The sequence below is a fragment of the Gopherus evgoodei genome, chromosome 5 (assembly GCF_007399415.2).
Source record: "Gopherus evgoodei ecotype Sinaloan lineage chromosome 5, rGopEvg1_v1.p, whole genome shotgun sequence".
Classification (NCBI taxonomy): Eukaryota; Metazoa; Chordata; order Testudines; family Testudinidae; genus Gopherus; species Gopherus evgoodei.
In genome coordinates, this window is record NC_044326.1 from 52,435,965 (window position 1) to 52,457,070 (window position 21,106).

The following is a 21,106-nucleotide window of genomic DNA, read 5'->3' on the forward strand; positions in this document are numbered from 1 at the left end:
CCATACCCTTAGTTTCAGACAAAAACAAACAGTTAGGCAGCTGGGTGTCCTGGTTATTACTGCATGGTGTTATCTCCCAGCTATAGAAAAGTAATATGGCATTATTCCCAATACAGACCCCAATTCATCCAGGAACTTAAGAACGTGCCGAACTTTAAGCATATATATATAGCCCCACTGAAATCACAGGATTGCTCATGTTCTTAAAGTCTGGCATGTGCGTTAGTACCTTTCTGTAGCAGCACTATACCATACAGAGACAAACTAGCTTTGATTTTAGGAAAAGGAAATTTATTTGAAGGGAACAATGACCTTATTTCCCCTTGATGCTGGAATATTTTTCACCTGACTTAAGAAGCCCTCCTGCCGCCCCTCCACGCCCCCAGTGGCACAAAACCATGGTGTTCCCTTAGCTGTATTATGTGGAGCTCTGCTGTACTTGAGGATCTGAGCATTATCTTTTAAACTATAATTTACTGTAGAAGTATGTTCCTTTCCCAAATGGCACATTTGTCTGTACAATGTTACTGTAATTTTCTTCCCTTTTATAAGTGTTAAAACGTTTGGTTCAAATTCATTCCTGTCTAAATCCAAATAAAACCAATGGAATTACACTAAGGAAATATTTGGTTCAATATTATTTTACACATGCCTTAGTATTTTTTAATGTATTCTTCTGTCCCAAACCATCTATTACAGAGGGAAGGCATTTTGAATTTTTGGCACAAGGCATCTTTTGATTGTAAGAGTGAGCTCACACGAATAACCCACTAGTAGAGAAATAATATATCATCATTCTTTTCAAAGAACTGTAATTACCTATTTTTAAAATCAAAGGGCAGAGGTTGCCTTTAAAAAGCCAACACTTCACTAGAATTACAGCAGAACAGTATCAGAGAACACAGTATTTCCTAGCCTATGTTTGTCAAAAAGAGCAAATAGAGAGAAAAGCTGAAAAAGAATAGTAGCATTGTGTTGCATCCCTTCCCACTCCTTCAACTGTAAACTCTTCAGGACAGGAAACTCTCCTCCATCATGTCTGTAAAGAGCACCTACCAGCAGCACAGACTTGGTCTTTGTTGTTTACATACAGTAGATACAGTTTATTACTGATCTAGGTAATTATACCGCCTCATCACTGCAGTATCTGAGTGCCTGTTTCTCTTACACCCTCCTTTTAGTTGTTTCTGCTACAATACCAGCCCCTTTCTGTTTTGCACACACACTATGTGCCAGATAGGTAGAAGTCATGTCACTTTGCCATGTACACCTATATTTTGGGACCAGGTTTTACTCAGTTTGTAACTTAACCAACCACTTTAAGTCACCACTGAATTTGGCCCCAAATATTTTTTTTATATATTATAAAGGATCCAGACTTTCAGGGCCTGATTCTCATTTCAGCTAATTGGGTGTATAGCTGATAGAAAGCTGTAAAAGGGCTATTGTGTAAATGAGAATCAGAACCCCAATATTTTTCATTGTACCTAATCACCTATAAACCATCTTGTCAGTCTGTACTAGGCATTTTTCATGTCCCCACACTATATTAGCTAGGTGCCAAAGGAATCCTTGTAGTGTGATCAATGCAACAGATCAAAAAACTGCTTGAATTTCACATTCCATGGCAACTTGTTACAGCTTCTAACAAATTGTATCATTTGATTTTAATCAGACTCTGTCTCTACATCTTATTCTCAGAATCTTTTCTGATGAATTATACCGATTAATCTCTTGATCAGTTAAACGCTGTGAGCCTGATACACTACTATGTTATTCCAGTTTTACACCAGTCTTGCTGTAGATTTCAGATGACTTGTACTAGCATAAAAGTGGAATACAGGAACAATTGTTATATAGTTTTGGCTCTTTGCTTCATGTATAGACAATTCTTTTAACTAATTTGTAACCTATTGAGTCTTGCAGTGGCATGTTCCTGTCCTTCACTACCAACTTTTACAGCGCCTTAGTTGCAGATATGCCAAGAAGAATTTTAATATCTAATTTGCTTATACTCTAATCAAAAGTGTAATCTACAAAAGAAATCTCTCTGAGAATTCTCTCTTTTCTTGCCAGTCGCCCATTATACAGGTTTTCTCTTATACTCAGTTGTGTGTGTTTGATGTCTGTAAAGAACATCCTGTAAAATACAGAATGTTCTTTATAAAAAGTAGACGCTTCTGCCCATAATCCAGGTGAAATAACTGGATTAATCTCTTTATTTCTGCTGATGGTTTTTTTTAATGCTTTCCTGGATGGTTTATATTCACAATATCCATTTCTACTTTGAGCCTGGTTTTCAGCTGTATGTTTGTCTAAACTATACTAAAAACTAGCTGCTAACCAGATTAGACCCCCTTTTAAGCAGAACAAATCTATTATCCACTTTCATTTCATTGTCCATATGAACTATGAAAATGGTTGATTAAAATATACTTTACCTATTTAAAATAGTAATATACAAGAAAAAAATTGGAATGGCCTTTTAATTTACTAATATTTATTTCACTCGAAAGAGTTAGGCCCTGGATCCAGCTACTGCTTGCGTACGGGTGGATGCCTGTGCCTGAACAGAGCCTCACTGACCTCAACAAGGCTTTGCACAGATGCAAGTCATGCGTCACACATAGCAAGTTGCAGGGTGAGAGCCTTAATCTGTGTTCCCCCCATTTATTCCAATTTTAATTGTATTCTTAATTAATTAGGTATCCCCCATCCTCTTTCGGCAGGTTTTCCAGAGCAGGAAAACCATTAAGTATTTCATACCTTTCTTTCCCCATTTACACTTCCAGTCTTTATATATCGTTGAACGGCAGAATCTAGAAAGAAGTAAACTTTCTGTCTTGTTTTTGATGACTCTGCTTGCAGATTTTTCTCCATACTCTTGTACATTTCTCATCGGGAGTGTTATGGAGCACTCTGAATCTGTCAATAATAATAAAAGGTCATCTGTGTTCAGAAATATCCTATGTACTACTTCCTCAAGCTATACTCCTTTGATAGTAGCATGTAATATTATTGACATTACAGTTTTAAATAAGACAGTAGAGAATGGCCATTCCTGTTTAAGACAATACCTCTGTTTGCTTGAAAAGATGTACGACTCTGAATGTTCATTAGTATTTTAGCTACAGGATTTTTATATTAGACTTTATGTGCCCAAAATTTAAGTTACTTAATGTAAGCATAAATTCAATGCTCAAATTTAGCAAACTCATATGCTTATTATGCATCTACTGATAATGCTGCTAGTGAAATATTCTATTCCTTAAACTTCCTTAGCCTAATATCCTGCTCCTTAACTTCCTTAACAGGAAATATCCTGTTCCTTAACTTCATCAGGTGTGATGAGTGCTGGATAATGTCTGCTATTAGGTTTTAACCCAGCTTGACTAGACTGAATTATTAACACAATTTGCACCCCATGCTGAAATCTATATTCATGCTAGTAGGCCTGATTCACATGAGTAGCTCACTGAAGTCAATGAGTTTATTTGCATGACTAAGCACTACTCACCTAAATAAGGCTATGCAAGTGCAGGCTATCACTTCCTTTACCCTCGTTTCCAGAATTTAAGCAATATAATCAATGTTATAAATCAATTGTTAGCAAATACGCAGATCTATAAATTCTCACACACAAGTTGGACCCAGTTTGGTTTCTGTGTTTCATTAGAATTATATGAGCCTTGCATATTATTCTTTGCAATCTGCTTCAATATTTGATTTTCCTAATGATTTTCAGTCACTTTGGAGACAGGAAAGATCTATCCATCTTTAATTCTCCAGTGAAGTAATCTCTACTTTGGGATTTTACCTTTTTAACATCTTATTGATTCTGTGGTTTCTCCAGTAGTATATCAATCTTCTCAAAGAAGGGTTGGTAGGAGTGATGACGTGATTGTTTAAGATCTTATAGTATCTCAGTAAAATTGCACTTGTTTTATTTGGTCAGTAATCACATTTCCCTTTTATAGTCAATTCTTGCCTTGCACAGACAGGCTAAAACAGGAATTTATCTCAAATGGTGGAAATCCTGCAGGATTTCTCTTTTTCTAGGTATTTGTGCCTTGTGCATCACCATGGAATCAGAGTGCTTAAGATCCATCCTTTCTGAGATCTCCACCAGCTGTTTTCTGAGATTTTGGCAAAAACAGAACCAGAAATTCCAATCTGCTGTGGTGGATTTTAATTTGAAAAATCACCGAAAGCAGGTTAGACTCCACATTCTAGGTTTGGGCAACCACTAGAATAAATTCGATTTTTTCATGTTCTTTCTTTGCTCTGTATAAACTATTTTCCTTTCTTTATACAAGTCTCACAGGCATGACGCTGAAAAGGGGAATCTAGTTCCCTAAAGTCATAACTTTTTCTCATCTTTTTAGTATCTCCATTCAGTGAATAGGACTCTCATCTTGCTCAGGATCAATTCCTGCCTCTTGCACCAAAGCCAAGTAGCCAGGCTTAGTACAGGTAGTGTACCTCTACAAGCTTCTCAGCAGCCATTATTGCAGCCCTGAGTCTGCAATAACTCTTTACAGGGTGAGGAGTAGAGACTGGTGGATCTCTATAAGCATAAGATCCACAACCTCTATACCACTCATACTCCAGCCTGCCCACAGCTTTGCCAGCAACTCACTTGTATTGATCCCCTATAAAGAAACTCCCCAGTGTACAAAGGGGCAGACATCCTGGCAATGTCCACACCAGCTCTACTGCCCTCTGCAGCTAAGAAAAGGGTAGATGTGTCCCTCAATGTTGCCACCTGCAACATTGCTGTCCCTAGGAGGCAGTCAAGCCTCATGAGACATATGGGAATGAGAAAAATTCAGATAAACAGCTATTTTAAAGTTATTTTAAGGTAAAGCCCATTTAAAAAAGTTCAGTTAATTTGTTTAAAGTAACCAATTTAATATTTATGTATAAACCGCTTTGAAGTTGTCAGAGTTTCAGTGGTTTCCAATGAGTCCTGAAGCTTTTTTAGGCCTAACTTTGCCTCTTGAGATTGTCAAGATGACAGCTTCTTGCCTGACCGCTCACTATTCATTCACCTTCCTTTTATTCTTATGCTTTTTACAGAACACTGCAGTTTCCCTGTAAATTCCACCCCTCACCCCCCACTGGGATAGCCTCATAAGACCTCTAAAGAGCCAACACTCAGACCACACACTCGTACTCCAAGATACACCTGCTGCCTGGATGCGTTTGCTCTCTGTTTGTACAACGCCTACCAGAGTGGAGTCCTGGCCCCTAGGGGCTACCACATTACTGCTAATAAAATAATTACAATACAATATAGTTACAAAAATGATGCAGTGTCGAACACATTCCATCTAAAATAGCAGGAAATGTCATTCACAACATCAATCACAATCTCCATTTATTTTACAGCTTCCCAAAATAACTAATGACTGTTACTGAAAACCATCAGCATGAGTACCTGTTACAGTTCCCACAGTTAGTGTTAGCCCTAGGTGGTTTAAAATTAATACTGTAGACTGGTTTGAATGAGGAGTATATACGTCTCTGTTGGACAGAAATGAACATAGACAGGGTGGTGCCAAACTAGGAGTATATTGACATATGTGGAGTACACCATAGTGGTACTGACTTGCTCATGATACTTGATCAGTTAAGTCGACTCTTGAGGGAACTCACAGTGACAGACCTAGTCATAAGAAATTACATCTTAAATGCAACACACTTGGAGAGGCTACTTCAAAACGTCAACACCACCTTCTTTCACTTCTCAAAATATAAAACCATGCACTTTCAGACTCTCTTAGCATTTCAGGGATGAAGTAGGAATTTTTTTTAACCTTACATGCTACGAGTTAGACCATTCTCATTTACACACTATCAACTTGGATGCCGTATTGTAAACAAACATTTCCTTGCCCATAATTGCCAGAAAAAATATCTTAAATTATTTAAAATGAAAGAATTTTAAAAATCCAGTTTACTGCTCAGTATTTATGCTTTCTGTTTTTTAGCATTTCAGGCTGAGGCAGAGAGCAAGTCTAAAAATTTTTAGCCTAAACGGTTGGGGTTTGACAAAGTTATCAGCAGCTGAAAACAGGGGCTTACCATGGAAAGTGTCAGGCAAGCTTAGCTTTAGGTGGCACTACCAGCTCCATTTATAATTGATCATTAAACTCCTAAGAGAGCATCTAGGATGCTATAATATAATCAGATTAAAGAGACAATCAGCAGTGTTTAATATTTATCCAATGCCTCCTTGTCCATGGTGAGTGAAAGAACTGTGTGAGGACAAGCTAAACGGAGTCAAGATTGCTTCATTGTGGATCTTTCCACCTTAACAAAAAGCACGATGAAGAGGAGTATAGATCATCACTAAGGATAAGATTTTGCCATAGATATTTATTTTAGTAAAAGTCATGGACAATAAAGAAAAATTCATGGAAGCCATGACCTATCCCTGACTTTTACTAAAAATATCCACGATAAAAAGAGAAGGGACTAGGCAGCTATGGGTGGCTAGGAGCTCTAGGGCCCCCACCTCCGATGGGGCTCAGAGCTCCAGGGTCCACCTGCCCACCCCCACACGGCAGCTGGGGGCTCCAGGGATCCCCCTACCCCTGCCACCGCGGCTGAGTCCCCCTGCCCCCACCACCGGGGAACTGCAGGCGTACCTCTGCCCTCATGGCTGGGGAGCTATGGGTGTCCTTGCCATGGTGGCTGGGGAGCTGCGGGGGTACCCCTGCTGCCCATGAGGCTGGGAGCTTGGGGGCCCACTGCCTCAGGTGGTGGGAGTACCTCACAGTGGGGCTGGAGTCACGGAGGCCTTTGGAAGTCACAGATTCCGTGACCTCTGTGACAAAAGCGTAGCCTTGATCATCACTTGAGGCACACAACAGCTAGCTTACCGGTTTCATATTATCAGAGCAGTGCCACAGCGATGATATCAGACTCATCATATGAGGAAGACTATACAACACAACATGGGCTATGGCAAGGAGGTTATTCTAAATGCTGTTCATGCTGTGCAGCTACAGGAAGCACAAGCATCACAAATGAGGTTCTTACTTGCCCGTACAGACAAACACAAAAAACAGTCAGAGACTCCTCAGCCAGGCAAGGGGAGGGAGTTCTGACAGACTAGCAGATCAGCCACAACAGACGTTAACTCAAGCTCAGTTCGGCTTTTGTCAAATGAATGGCAGCCCCACACAGAAAGGCTCACCTTTAATTAGTAATATAGCATTATCAAAAACTTTTACTGCAACCTGATTTCTGCTATTCAGATGGCATGGGCACAAAAACCATGAACACTTTGGGCCTACTTCTGCACTCACACTGACATTAATCAGGGGTCTCTCTGCTGTTGTTAATGGAGGTACCCTGGTGGAAACAAAGAGAGAGTCAGACTCACTCTCTCTCTCGGGAAAAGTTGGGTAATTTGGCCACAACTGACCAGATGAAAAGCCCATCAACAGAGGAGATGTATGTAACAATATAAAGCTGGCAGAGCTGGCTCTGGCATCTGTGCCAAATCTCCCAACCACCTTGGCACAAGGGGCATGTGGTGGTAGACAGAGGGCATGTCAGAGGCAGGAAGGAAAGGGGAGAGGGCAGGGCAGAAGGCAGCTCTGCTACATCAATTCACAACTGGTGTTTGGTCCCTCGGGAACCAGAGTAAGCTGTCAAATTAGAGGAGCCCCTAAACTGTTCTAACTTGGGCTGAGGCCAGTGCTGGGGCATCTCGAGACTCAAGGAGCCATAACTAGCTCCCTGATAGCCCCACTATCTTCTGCCCTGAGAACTGCTCAGCACAGGAGAATATCTGGCTTTTGAATCCCATTTTGACTAAACATTGAGTGGCACAGGACATATGTCTAGAAATAAATTGAAATGAAGTTGACAGCTACAGAAAAAAATTTAAAATAATAATGGCAGCTAAACCATCCGAACTGCTGCTGACCTCTGTGAAAGCATGAGGTACAAAATATAATGTTGGTAAAACCAGCCAGATCTTGAATCCTGCCAGGATTCAATCCATCCCAATATTTACCAGTCAGGATGATCCTGGAAGGGTACAGGCAATGCCTGGTAGCCAATGGGTCACTAAGAGAAAGGTATCCCCTCCAACACAGCACCACGCTTTCCAAGAGGTAAAATCTCCCCAAAAGGGATAAGAGACTCAAAGAAGGATGACTGCAGCAGGCTGAAAATGCAGCCTGGAGAGAGCTATGACCTGTTTGGCTATCAGACTCCAGCCATCCCCCAAGTCTGTCCCAGTGACAGCACAATTAACAAGATTCAGACGTGTAGATTAGACTATGGAGAACAGCTGAAAGAGCCCCCACACCTCACAGAATTGGAGTGTTCTGCTGCCTGTCATGATGATTACAATTGTTTCAGAAAGAACTGTATTCCATTTCTCCTCCAGCAAGAGGAGAGAGACGAGCAAGAACCTTTGAGTCTCTGCTATACAAAGCACCTGCCGTAATGAACTGTCAAGGATCAAAATCACAGATTCATATTAAGGGTGTATTTGAATTCTAAGAAATTATTTGTTTACATGCTTGTTTCCAAGATGTAATAGAGCATTTAAAGACAGATTCCCAGAACTGTATAAGTTGCTGCATAAGTTTTTTGAATTTAAGTTCATACAGTTCTAGCAATGTCCATGCAAATAGTATGATTGGCCATTTGAATGCATAATTACTGTGATCACTATGATGGTAACTATATCTGCAAATTGAATAATCAAATGCACGCATGGCTTTTCACATGCAATAGCACATGCAGAGTTTTGTAAACCTAGGCTTTTTAAAGTTTGTTCGCAATTTTTAACTTTAAATTTCAGTGAAACTACATGGTTCAGGGAAGTTATCAGTGATGGCATCAGGTCAAAGATCAGAACCATAATACTTTTAAAGAAAGGTTTATGCATTTAGAGTTACCTGGTTGTCATTTAAGTCCAACTTTTAAGTCACTTTATAAATATAATGTCTCAGTATGTGGAGTAAGTACTGGAAAATACAGAAACCAAATGGAGCTTTCTTTCTGCATGGAACAAGCAGATAAACGGTGAGAGATGTTGGCGTGACTCTCTGTTGCCATACCCCTTGTGTAGTTATTTACTCCTGTGCAAAGTGGGTGTAAAATGCTACTGTTCTAACTTGGCAGCATTTTACACTTGCTGTATTCAGGTGCAAATGACTGTAGTGCAATGGGGAACTGGACCCTTTGTCTTCCTAAAACATTGACCTAAACAAGATGCAAATAGGTATCTGATCTGGGGATAAGAGATTCTATGTCATGTTCCCATCGTTGAAGTTTAGAGCAGAGAAATAATGAGCTTGATTTAGGCCATGTCTACATCTAAAATTTTGCAGCGCTGGTTGTTACAGCTGTATTAGTACAGCTGTATAGGGCCAGCGCTGCAGAGTGGCCACACTTACAGCAACCAGCGCTGCAAGTGGTGTTAGATGTGGCCACACTGCAGCGCTGTTGGGCGGCTTCAAGGGGGGTTCCGGGACCGAGAGAGCAAACCGGGAAAGGAAACCAGCTTCGCCGCGGTTTGCTCTCTCGGTCCCGGAGCCAGCCAGCAAACCGCAGGGAAGGAGACCTGCTTGCTCGGGGTTCCGGGACCGAGAGAGCAAACCGGGAACGCCGCGGTTTGCTCTCTCGGTCCCGGAGCCGGCCAGCAAACCGCGGGGAAGGAGACCTGCTTGCTCGGGGTTCCGGGACCGAGAGAGCAAACCGGGAACGCCGCGGTTTGCTCTCTCGGTCCCGGAGCCGGCCAGCAAACCGCGGGGAAGGAGACCTGCTTGCTCGGGGTTCCGGGACCGAGAGAGCAAACCGGGAACGCCGCGGTTTGCTCTCTCGGTCCCGGAGCCGGCCAGCAAACCGCGGGGAAGGAGACCTGCTTGCTCGGGGTTCCGGGACCGAGAGAGCAAACCGCGGCGTTCCCGGTTTGCTCTCTCGGTCCCGGAACCCCGAGCAAGCAGGTCTCCTTCCCCGCGGTTTGCTGGCCGGCTCCGGGACCGAGAGAGCAAACCGCGGCGTTCCCGGTTTGCTCTCTCGGTCCCGGAACCCCGAGCAAGCAGGTCTCCTTCCCCGCGGTTTGCTGGCCGGCTCCGGGACCGAGAGAGCAAACCGCGGCGTTCCCGGTTTGCTCTCTCGGTCCCGGAACCCCGAGCAAGCAGGTCTCCTTCCCCGCGGTTTGCTGGCCGGCTCCGGGACCGAGAGAGCAAACCGCGGCGTTCCCGGTTTGCTCTCTCGGTCCCGGAACCCCGAGCAAGCAGGTCTCCTTCCCTGCGGTTTGCTGGCTGGCTCCGGGACCGAGAGGGCAAACCGGGAAAGGAAACCAGCTTGATTACCAGAGGCTTCCTCCTTCCACGGAGGTCAAGAAAAGCGCTGGTGAGTGTCTACATTGCATTACCAGCGCTGGATCACCAGCGCTGGATCCTCTACACCCGAGACAAAACGGGAGTACGGCCAGCGCTGCAAAGAGGGAGTTGCAGCGCTGGTGATGCCCTGCAGATGTGGACACTCTCAAAGTTGCAGCGCTGTAACTCCCTCACCAGCGCTGCAACTTTCTGATGTAGACAAGCCCTTAGGCAATCACTCCAAAGATATTGTCACTTTCCCTCCATCCTGATGGCTGCGGGGTTGGCACATGGTGCAGAGCAATTAGTTAATGTTTATGTAGTGCTGTGAGTCTATCAAGTGCTAAGTATTATTTTCCACCCCTCCCTGTCACTGACTGATAGCATATAGTAACTTCTCTCTATTTCCTTATGACAGAGCATGATGCTCTTGCAGTGTCACCTGTCTGACCATCTTAGCACACTTCTGCCACAAAATATCAAACATAAGTGCTGGAACACTGACGATGATATTTTACCTTTGTAAAATACCTTCCACCTACAGACTTGCAAACACTTAAAAACATCAATGAAATCTTACAACCCCCTATGAGATGTATAGTAGGTATTATCCACATTTTATAGAAGGGGAAACTGAGACACAAACTGGATAAGTGGCTTGTCCAAAGTCAAAGAGTGAATTGGGGCAGAGCCAATAACAGAATTCAGGTGTCCTGACTTCCAACCCCATGTTTTAAACACTAGGCCACCCTTGTCTCTGTAGCACGTGTTCTGTTGCCAGAAAAGCCCCAATCAATTCCACATCTCTCTAAGTTCTCCCTCTCCTTGTTTGGCTGGTACATTTAAAAAAAGATAAAATAATGAAGTATTTTAAAAACACAAAGTAACCCATGACTAGGGCTCCTAGGCACTGCAGTCACACAATACAGTACTTCTGTTATTATTTATGTAAGACCTGGGTGTTAAATCATCACGTGAGTAGGGTTCCCACCCCGTCATGGTATACAGAAAAATACACAGGCTGAACAAAGTCTTACCTTCCTCTGCAGCAAGACAGTTTTCAACACACTCCCTTTCCTGGTCAGCCTGGTTGGATACAGCACTGCCGCTTTTTGTCCTTCGAAGGACACTCAAAGCTCGATTTATTTTTTTAAAAGACTTGCTTCTTATAGTGGAACGTTCGAAGGGTCGACCTGCAACAGACAGCGAAAAATAAATAGAATGCAGCAGCTTTGGGTTGCACAACCAACAGAACCACGTCATTTCTGTAACCGCAGCTATGCGCAGGGAAGGCAGACACCAAGGCTGCTGTAGCTTCTCCCTCTCCTCCCTGCTGCATATGGCTTCTCTTCCATTGTATCTGGCCCCAAATAGAGTTTCAGGCCTGAGAATTCATTAACCTTAATTTGAAGGATTGCTATCCTGTGGTGCCCCAGGATCTTTAACTCCATCTGTTTAGCCAGTCATAAATGTAGCATTGATTTCCAGGGGTAGTGGCCTGTGAACAGCACTATTCAAAGTCAAAGCCATACTGTGGATTGGCTAGGGGAAAATGTCTGTAAGGTGAAGGGCTAGTACCACAACAAAATGAGCTGGGTATGTTCCACTAGCCCGCAGGAGAGAAATTGGAGGCTGTTGCTAAGTCTGCTATGGAAGCAGCATATGGCACTGCTGCAAAGCCATCATGGTGGACCCTCCAGCCCCCAACTCCAACAGTGCCTTATATTTTAATGGCTAAAATTAGAAGTGTCAGGAACGCTAGCCATATGGCATTCCATTCTCCTGATCAGGAATAATAATTAGGGAGGTGAGAAACCAAAAGGGGTCCCAGTTCTAAAGCAGGCTAAAGAAGTTTTTTAAAATTGAGCAAAAAATAATAATATGAAGGAGGGGAAAAAAGAGCAGAAGGGACTAGCAAGACAGTACAAATGTATAATAATTGAAATACAGACCCTGATTTCTACAGGGCCATAGGTATGCATGGCACTTCTTACTCTATATCTTTCAGTACAATAAGCGTAATGTGCATCACCATCTAGTGGTACATAACTCCTCAAAATCAGATTTAACTCCCTGCCCCCAGCCAAACGAAAACAGCAGGGTTCAATTCTATGATGAAGGTCTTTGATTCTGGTGCTCTCTCCTCACCTTTCCGTTTGCCCGTCCACTGCATGCTCTCAAGACCAAAGCATTGGTCTTGGAATCATAATTCAACTCAGTTTAAATTTTTCCTTTGTAGCCTTGAATCCGTCCTCCCAAGACAAACTCCTTTTGGCTCCCATGACCCCACAAATACTAGTTCTACCTGTACTATACTCTTCCTTTTACTGGCTATACTTCTTGATGACTACCTTTGGTCATACTGCATTTTTGCAATATGCTACACTCACTGGGGCTTGGCAGGGGAGGAAAAAATAGGGAAAGAATTTTTGGTATGGCTAGTTCATTACTGTGGTTCGTTTTAGCAATGCCAGCTCCTCTGAGCTTCATCATCTTGGAATGTTGGCAAACACTCCTCCATTTCCCTGGGAAAATTTTATACCCATAAAACCACTGGTTCATTTCAAGATATTGCTGAATGCATTTGTCACCCTAAATATATTGGTTTATTGGGAGCACGCCTGAACAAGAAAAATACAAAAAAGCGTTATTACAGAAAACAAAACATATTTTTCTGCTCTCTGACATTTTTAAAGCATTCAACAAAGTTAATTTCAGAGAGGCGCCCCCTAGCCTCAGAGACCATCCTAGTTAGTTCTTACTTCTGTTTCGGTTGCTCCTGCTGGGGTCCCCAGAACTGCTCCCTGACTGGTTGTCTTCTGAGGCAGGGCTGAAGGCTGGATTAACTAGGCCTGGTTCATCTGTCATTAAGGCAATCGCTGCAGCTGTGGAGAGCTCTGGGCCAAGAGCCGCTATGGTTAAAGTGGCACTACAGTCTGGAGAATCATCTTGTGAACGTCTCTTTCGTTCCTTGGTAAGGCCATAATGGGATGCTCCTTTACATCTAAGGCAAAGCAAAGGAAAAGGATGTGTTAGTAAAAGTTGCATTTAAAACATTACCTGCTTAGGACAGTGTGTCTGACACTGACAAATGATTAACAGTACCAAGGGTAACGATTGCAATTAAATCTTTTTCTTGACCTATGAAACAGACACCAAACAATGTGGGAAAATGCCAGCCCTGTCGAGGTTTCACAGAATTAAAAGAAATTGAATAGATGCCACTGAATAATTAGTTAAATTATTATTTTACTTGAGAAATCTACTTCAATAGACAATTAGATAGATACAGCCTGTTGGTAGCTGTAGTTTTATTGAGCATAAACGGGCGATACAGGCATAGCAGGTGATCGATCAAATCAAAGACCGGAATCTATAATCTGTCCTTTGTGTGCAATTAATGAAAGAGACCAGTGTGAGGCTTGAAAGCTTGTTTGTGTCAGCTTATGTTTGTGAAAGAAAAAACCACATACACAGTGCCTTTGTGAGCTCCTCACCATGACAAATATTCTCTGTCAGAGGAGCTGTCATTCTGTTAGCGTAACAGCACCTCTCTGTCCGCAGAAGACATCTCTCCCTCCCCTCTTTCCTTTTAAACCTCTTTCTTGACAGCACCTACTTCAAATTTGGGCTAACAGTATCGATGAGCCAGAACTTCAAATATCAATACCCCTGAATATGGGTGTATTCAACAGTGGAACATCAGATCCAGACCCAGCTAGCTTGAACCCACTTCAGAGTAACACAGACACAGTTTGACACCTTTAGATCGAAAAATTAAACTATTTTAAACTGTGTCTACACTGGTGTTTATGTAGGGTTCTCAGTTGAGAGAAGTGACTCCATTGGACAAACAACTGTAAAAAACATCTTTGCCCCCCAAGTCTAGACAAGGCCCAAGAGACATTAGGCGGTGGCCAGCTGCCATCACAAGAGCCCAGGAGAGGATGGAGGTCTGAGAGTCCCACTCAGAATATAGCAGTGGTGAGTAGGGGCCCAGGAGAGGGTGACGATAGGTGTTCAATGGATATAGCTGTTCGGGGTTATATGCTCAATCCAAATTAGGATCCAGCCTGTTCTTGCAAATAAAAATCCAAACCCTGAATCCTAACCACGGCAGCAACCAAATCCATGTCAGCCCATTACTAGTTAACAGACACATTTATTCTTTTTAAAAAAATAATAAATCAAGGGTAGCTAAAGATGTGGCATTGTAGTAGATAAAAATACATATCTTTCAATTTTAAATATACTTATTTTCAGAGCCTATTGTCTGTGTGAGATTGATCCTATATGACAGAACTGGGACCACACATACACAGTTGCTTTCAAAACTCCTAGGACTGCCTGAAGAAAGAAGAGTTCTGTGATTCCATATTTAATGAGTCACACACTAACCACAGAACCATGGGGGTTCAAGGAAACAGTGCCTGTCACTTTTCTCCAGCGTCACTTCTACCCCACTACTGCAGCCATCACAAACATGTTCATTGTAATGAATTCTGCTTTTTAATCATTGCCTAATGAGCTTGCCCTACTTACTGTTACTATTATATCTTCCTCATAGCTAAGGTTAACTGATGACTTTCATATAAATGCCCTCTAGGATGCAATCCCAGAAATAGCTGCAGAAGTCCTTAGGGACACACAGCCTTTCGTAATATTTGGTGCACACATAGAGGAACACATAATACATACAGTACATGATGCTGGTGGAGTATGCATCAGGGAAACTGTAATACATGGAACAGAGGCCCATGAAATAGAAATCGCTTATGGAGATATTTTTGGGCATGTAGGAGAGGTGTCGATGGGAGGCAGATAAGTTACAGAACTTGGTGTGTTCATTGCAGGACCGTATTTTAATTCAGCTTACAGCAGTAGTATTTTTAAGAGAGAGAGAATTAAAAATGGTTACTGTAATACTAAATCATGTTTTATCCCCATTGTGGTGACACTGGTTCTGATATCAGTTCCCTCTTGGGCCGAACGCTGCCTCAGCTTACTCATCTTTTCAATACTCATGAGAGCTGATTGACAACGGATAACTTTTTTGGTGGCTAGTTATTTGAATTGACAAGCAGTTCCCCTTTTGACTGTATTTGTGACCCATTAGTGTTTGCTTGCCGTGAACAGTCAAATGGTCAAGTGGTCCTAACACAAATACCCTGGAGAAGCAAGTCTTAAAGCTTGAATATGCACCAAAAATGTATCTCCAGCAAGGTGTATATTTGATTGTAATATTAGAAATTCATTGGGTGCTGGCTTGTGACATAAGTCATCCAACTGGGGAACAGAAACAATACCACATACCTTAGTATCTAACCACCTTGTGTACATTTCAGAGTTTGGCTCCTATCACCTGTGGCAGAGGCCAGTTTCAGAGCTCTCTCTCAAACAGAAGGAGAAGGGGTAGAATAAAAACTCTTCTCAGGAACAGTGGCCTGGTTAAGTATTTTAAAGAGCCAGCAAAAAGTAAATGTGTCCCCTGAAGGCCCTCAGATCTTGGGGGCTGCTTATTCCAAAACAAGGCCCACAACAAAACCAGCAAAATAAAAAGTACCTAAGTTTGTAAGGACTCCCCTCAGGGAGTGGAGAGCTTTCCTCACTGCTGCAGCCCCTTCTAGCAGACTGGCCTTTTCCTATGTGCTCTGGAAATTGGGTGCAGCTATCCCATCTTATGCCCTAAAGGTCCTCAGAGAAGTCCTCTAAATCCTTGCTTTCCACCACCCAGACAGACATTGCCTTTTTTAGTTAAGGGGACCTGTAAGTGGAGAACCAGGCCCCCATTTTGGGTCCTGAAAGGTCTACATCACAAGCAGGGGTGGCTCTAGGCATTTTGCCGCCCCAAGCACGGAAGGCAGGCTGCTTTTGGTGGCTTGCCTGCGGAGGGTCCGCTGGTCCTGTGGCTTCGGCGGACCAGTAGACCCTCCGCAGGCACCCCTGCGGGAGGTCCGCCGAAGCCGTGGGACCAGCGGACCCTCCGCAGGCAAGCCGCCGAAGGCAGCCTGCCTGCCACCCTCACCGCGACTGGCAAAGCACCCCAGTGGCTTGCCACCCCAAGCACACACTTGGCGTGCTGGTGCCTGGAGCTGTCCCTGATCACAAGTACAGATGGTTAGAAAATGGAAATCCTTTCCTGCAAAAAAAACTCATGTACTGAGTTCACCCTTGTCTCTCTTGCCCTGGAGTAGGGGGCAGGCTGAGAGCCAGGGAGGCAGCAAGTCAGAGCGCTCAGCCTCGGCTGCTCTCCTAGAAAGCTTCGGTTCATTTAGTTTTCCACCAAACAGAAATTTAGAAGAGTGTTTCAGGCAGAAGCCAGGGAGCCATCATGTCAATATTCCCAATGGATTTTCCCCAAAAAATGAAAGTTTCCTGTGGAAATTTTTGGATTCGCAGAAAAGGCATTTTTTATCAGAAAATTGTTGCAGTTAAAAATTCCCAACCAGCTTTGCTCATGATAACAAACCATTCACAAGTTATTTGTTCAAGAAATAAAACAGATGTGGAGAATCTGGAATAACCAATTTCAAAATGTTGCAAAATCGCCCACTGAACATTCCACAATCAAACAAACAAAATGTTTGTTCTGAATTATTTGCCCATCTCTGATTACTATCTTCCTACATCATGGATATGTTACAAGGATTCTGGATTTAATAGCAGACGTTGCTAAGTAAGTATTTATTATTATTACTACAGAAGGTATTCTTAACATGCTGCTAGGGATATCCAAAGCTGCGAGGCATTGTTACCCCTCTGCCTTAGCTAGAGTGAATTTTATTGGAGAGAAGACTACGTTTCAGATCCCTGCCAACCCCATTGGTCATCCTCACCAGCCAACTCCACCAGGCTCTCCCTGCCCCAGCCTGGCCTAGCAGGAAACAATCAGTGGGCTCAGGGCCAGATTTATACCTTTTCAGTGCCCCCCCCACACCGCCTACAGTTGACCTTCATATTTTCCGTAAAAAATGAAACGAAAAGAAATATAAACACAGCCTTCCCAGGAAGGCATGAGACCCTTCGCCATGCACAATGCTCCCAGCCTGGTACTCAGCCCACCTGCCCCAGGCGAGGTGCCGGGGGAGACTGCACTTCTCCCCATGGAGAGTGGTCCCTGGGCATCTTCTGTCCCTCCCGCAGCCTGGCATGGCAGCCATGCTCTGTCTCTGCCTGTGCAAGTGAATGGGGCGCTGGCCATGCCCTTCCCTCTCCCTTCCCAGCACAGGGCAGAGGCAGCGGGTTGGCCAAGATTGGGAAGGGCTGGGACATTCCTGATACCTTCAAGTAGCCACTCCACCTGCCCGCGGCTCACAGTGCCTCCAGGCAGGCTGACTTGCCCTGCTCCAGCCTAACAGACTGGGCAGCCAGCAACCAGTGCCAGGAGCCCGGCCTGTATTAACCTTTTAACTTTTAACCCACTTTTAACTTTTAGGTTCCCCTAGAATGCCAGCGCCCTTAGGCATGTGCCTACTGTACCTAATTGGAAATCCAGCCCTGTGTACTCCAGCCCTGAGCTTCTCAGAGATGTTTCTCTGCAATGCACAGCACCTATCACTGTATATTCACTGACGATATTAAGTTCACTGCTCTTTTAAAGAGTAAGTACACTACCGCTCATTAACTTGGCTGGGATAAACACACCCTCCCCTTCAAACACAGCCCTGAATTGGTTTATAGTAAAAATTAAATGAGTTTGTTAACAAATGGACATAGTTAAGTGATACTAAGTAAAAGAGATAAAGATAGACACGGTTACAAGCAAATTAAAGTGAAAACAAGCATCTAAAAGACTAAAATCTATCAAGATACAATCTTTGTTAAAGATGGTTTCTCCCACCCACAGTATTCTTTCCAACTTTCCATCACAGAGATCAAATTGCTAAGGTGAAGGAAAACGAAGGAATTTCTCTCTCTGTTCCTTATATCCCCAAGGGATGTCTTTGTCTTTCTTATAAGTGAGGAACACTTCCTGAGGATTCAGTCTCCTGCTTCTCTCGAGTTCAGGCTCAGGATAACACTGGCCAGTTTAGCTTGATTATTTTGTTTACTGCTAATATGTAAATTGAGGTAAACCTGCAATCCTTTGTCTAGGACAGACCTCTTTATCACCTTTACCTAGGGTAGGTTATTTGGTCTTAAACATGTTCTAGTAACATCCTACAGGGGACATTTATAACTTCATACATAATGTTAACCCATGCATTTGACAATGATATTAATAATCAGTGTGCTATTAGTTTTCAAATGATACCTCAGAAGGCATATTTTATACCAACATTATTGCAGTAGTGTGTGAACACAGGAGTGCATAAGTCACAATATTGTTAAGGACTTTAAGTTTTAAACCAAGGTCAGGTAGTTGATGACATAAGAAATTCACAGCAGAGAGCACACTACTTAGCAACAAGACAGACCAGACTAACCCTAAACTAGAAATCGGAGTATTTTTACCATGCGACCAAGGTCCAGTTAATTATACACCTAGGCCCCAGTCCTGCAAATGGATCTGCAGGGGCAGACCCTTACACTTGCATGAAGCTCCACTGGAGAAAATGAGACTCTGCACGAGGCACACCAACATGGAACCAATTGCTGAATCGGTGCCAAAGTACCTTCTTTTACTTAAAACTATACCACACATTCTCTGGCCATCTGGCTGATGTTTATTCTGCTACAGACAGATAGTTAACAGGGTCCAGCCAACTGGTTTGTTTCAGAGAATCATTTCTCCTAATATATAGATGGATGGCGAGGTTTAAGATATGGTGACTGGCACTGTGTTCTAAGGTGAAAGACATCTTCTAATTCTACCAGAAGACGTTAAAAGACAGCCAAAGCTCTTTAAGTGTGAACACCAAATCTGTACCCTAAATAACTGTGGCAGGCATAAATCAGCAAGACTCCAGCAATCTCACTTCAGATTAACATACTGTCCCTAGAAGAAGAAAAACCTCACACTTGCAATAAAATCTGCAGAGGCATCTCTTCACTTTCAAACATCCCTGTTTCACTTACAATGACGCTGCTGAGATAATAGAAGACAGAACTAAGCAAATATGTTTCTCTAGCCATGAATGGAGGTGACTGCTTAAGTGAAATCATATTTGTATGGTTTAAGCTTTCTTTTCTTTCCATATGGCCATGTTTGGCTCTCCGAAGAGAGAGAGAGAGAGAGAGAGAAACATGCAATAGCTACATGCCAGTACTAATTTTCTCTCTTGTTGTGACTAATACTCAGCTCCTTGATTTATGGATGAAAAAAGAGGGCTGGAAAGGAAAGTAGGATCCCGGATTAGCATGGGCAAGTCACAAAGTAACTAGAACAATGACTGGTGGCCAAAGTTAATTGCAGATTTGTGTTCTCCCTCGGTTGTTCTGGACAGCAATACTTTTGTGTTGTGACAAGATATAGAAACATTAGGCTTGTTGTCATTACTGGGGTAAGTCAACCTAAGTTACGCTACTCCAGCTATGTGACATAGCTTAGGTTGACTTACCCTGATGTCTTCACTGCGTTGCGTCGACTGAAGACACTCTCTGCTCAACTTCCCTTCCTCTTCTTGGGGAGCTGGAGTAATGGGGTTGACCGGAGAGTGCTATGCCATCTATTTAGTGGGTCTTCACTAGACCTGCTACATCAACCCTTGTTGCAATCGATTGTAGCAGCCTCGATCTTCCCATAGCGAAGATCAGCCCATTGTGAAGGCCACAAAAAAGAGATAATGAAAATTGTCCTTTCTATGATTCTAGGCCTGTCGTCTGAGTTAAAAGGAAACAAAATTTGATGGTAGTGGTATCAATCTGTAAGGAGAGTTTTAAATTGCTAGCTACAGCTTAGTTCAGTGGTTCTCAAACTTTTGCACTGGTGACCCCTTTCATAGCAAGCCACCAATCCTAAAAATATGCTAATGGGCCTGACCCAGAGAAGTGCTGAGAACCCTCAACTTCTGTGGACTCCAGTCATGGTGGAACTTTGTATTATTACCTCACAGGATTGGGCCATTTTCTACAAGACATTTTAGAAATGAAATAAAAGCTAGGATTTTTCTGACGAATACGTCATTTCAAGAGGAAGACCTGAAAACGTTAATTAAACAAAATCTGCCCCCAAAAGATTGGATGATGGAAAGCCTGTATTGCTCATTAAACATCAGTGGTCCCAGAGTGCTAGAACATTCCCATCTCCGTCAATGATTAAATATAGAAGATATATACTGTAGATTAACTATGTGTACATCTCCACAAGGAGTTAACCTGGCATTTGGACAGTTCCACAAGCTTAAATATTCCCCATTAATAGCTGTCAACTTCACGTCTGGTTTCTGAATCCTTCCAGGAGCCTCCAGAGAACAAGCACGGGTATTAAGTAGGCAATCCTGCCTATCAGGTTTGTCTTATAATAATAAAATGATAAACACAATCCTTTCAATAGCAAATGAGCCCCACACTTAGTGAGACGGCAGATCGTTCAAAATTGTGATGGTTTCAGATTTTAACTGAGGGGGTCCATGTTTTCTTTGCAAAAGAGAGCCTAATCAAAATCAGAACTTTTATACAATGGCTCTACTTTTTTATACTGGCCAAATCAAGTTGTTTGGTGCAAAAACAACAAGAGAAGACCGAGTGAAATTTCCAAAGTACTGCAGTTATGTGTCTCATAACTCATATAATCTGCTATAGGGATACTGTGTTCTTCAGGCTGCATGGAGGGGTTCATCCTGTACTAGATGTTAAAACACAGCCAC

General features: G+C 42.9%; 1 protein-coding gene across 5 annotated transcripts in view; it reads right to left on the bottom strand.

The window, feature by feature from the left end:
- Positions 1-21,106, bottom strand: part of LNX1 (ligand of numb-protein X 1) — an 87,567-nt gene that overhangs the window by 35,297 nt on the left and 31,164 nt on the right. For 3 of the 5 annotated variants that reach the window (XM_030563986.1, XM_030563990.1, XM_030563988.1), the window contains exons 2-4: positions 13,121-13,362; positions 11,396-11,551; positions 2,767-2,925 (exon numbers count right to left, since the gene is read on the bottom strand). In XM_030563986.1, the coding sequence (XP_030419846.1) occupies positions 2,767-2,925; positions 11,396-11,551; positions 13,121-13,362 (557 nt within the window). The remainder of the gene's footprint in view (positions 1-2,766; positions 2,926-11,395; positions 11,552-13,120; positions 13,363-21,106) is intronic. The other 2 variants (XM_030563989.1, XM_030563991.1) reach the window with 1 other exon arrangement.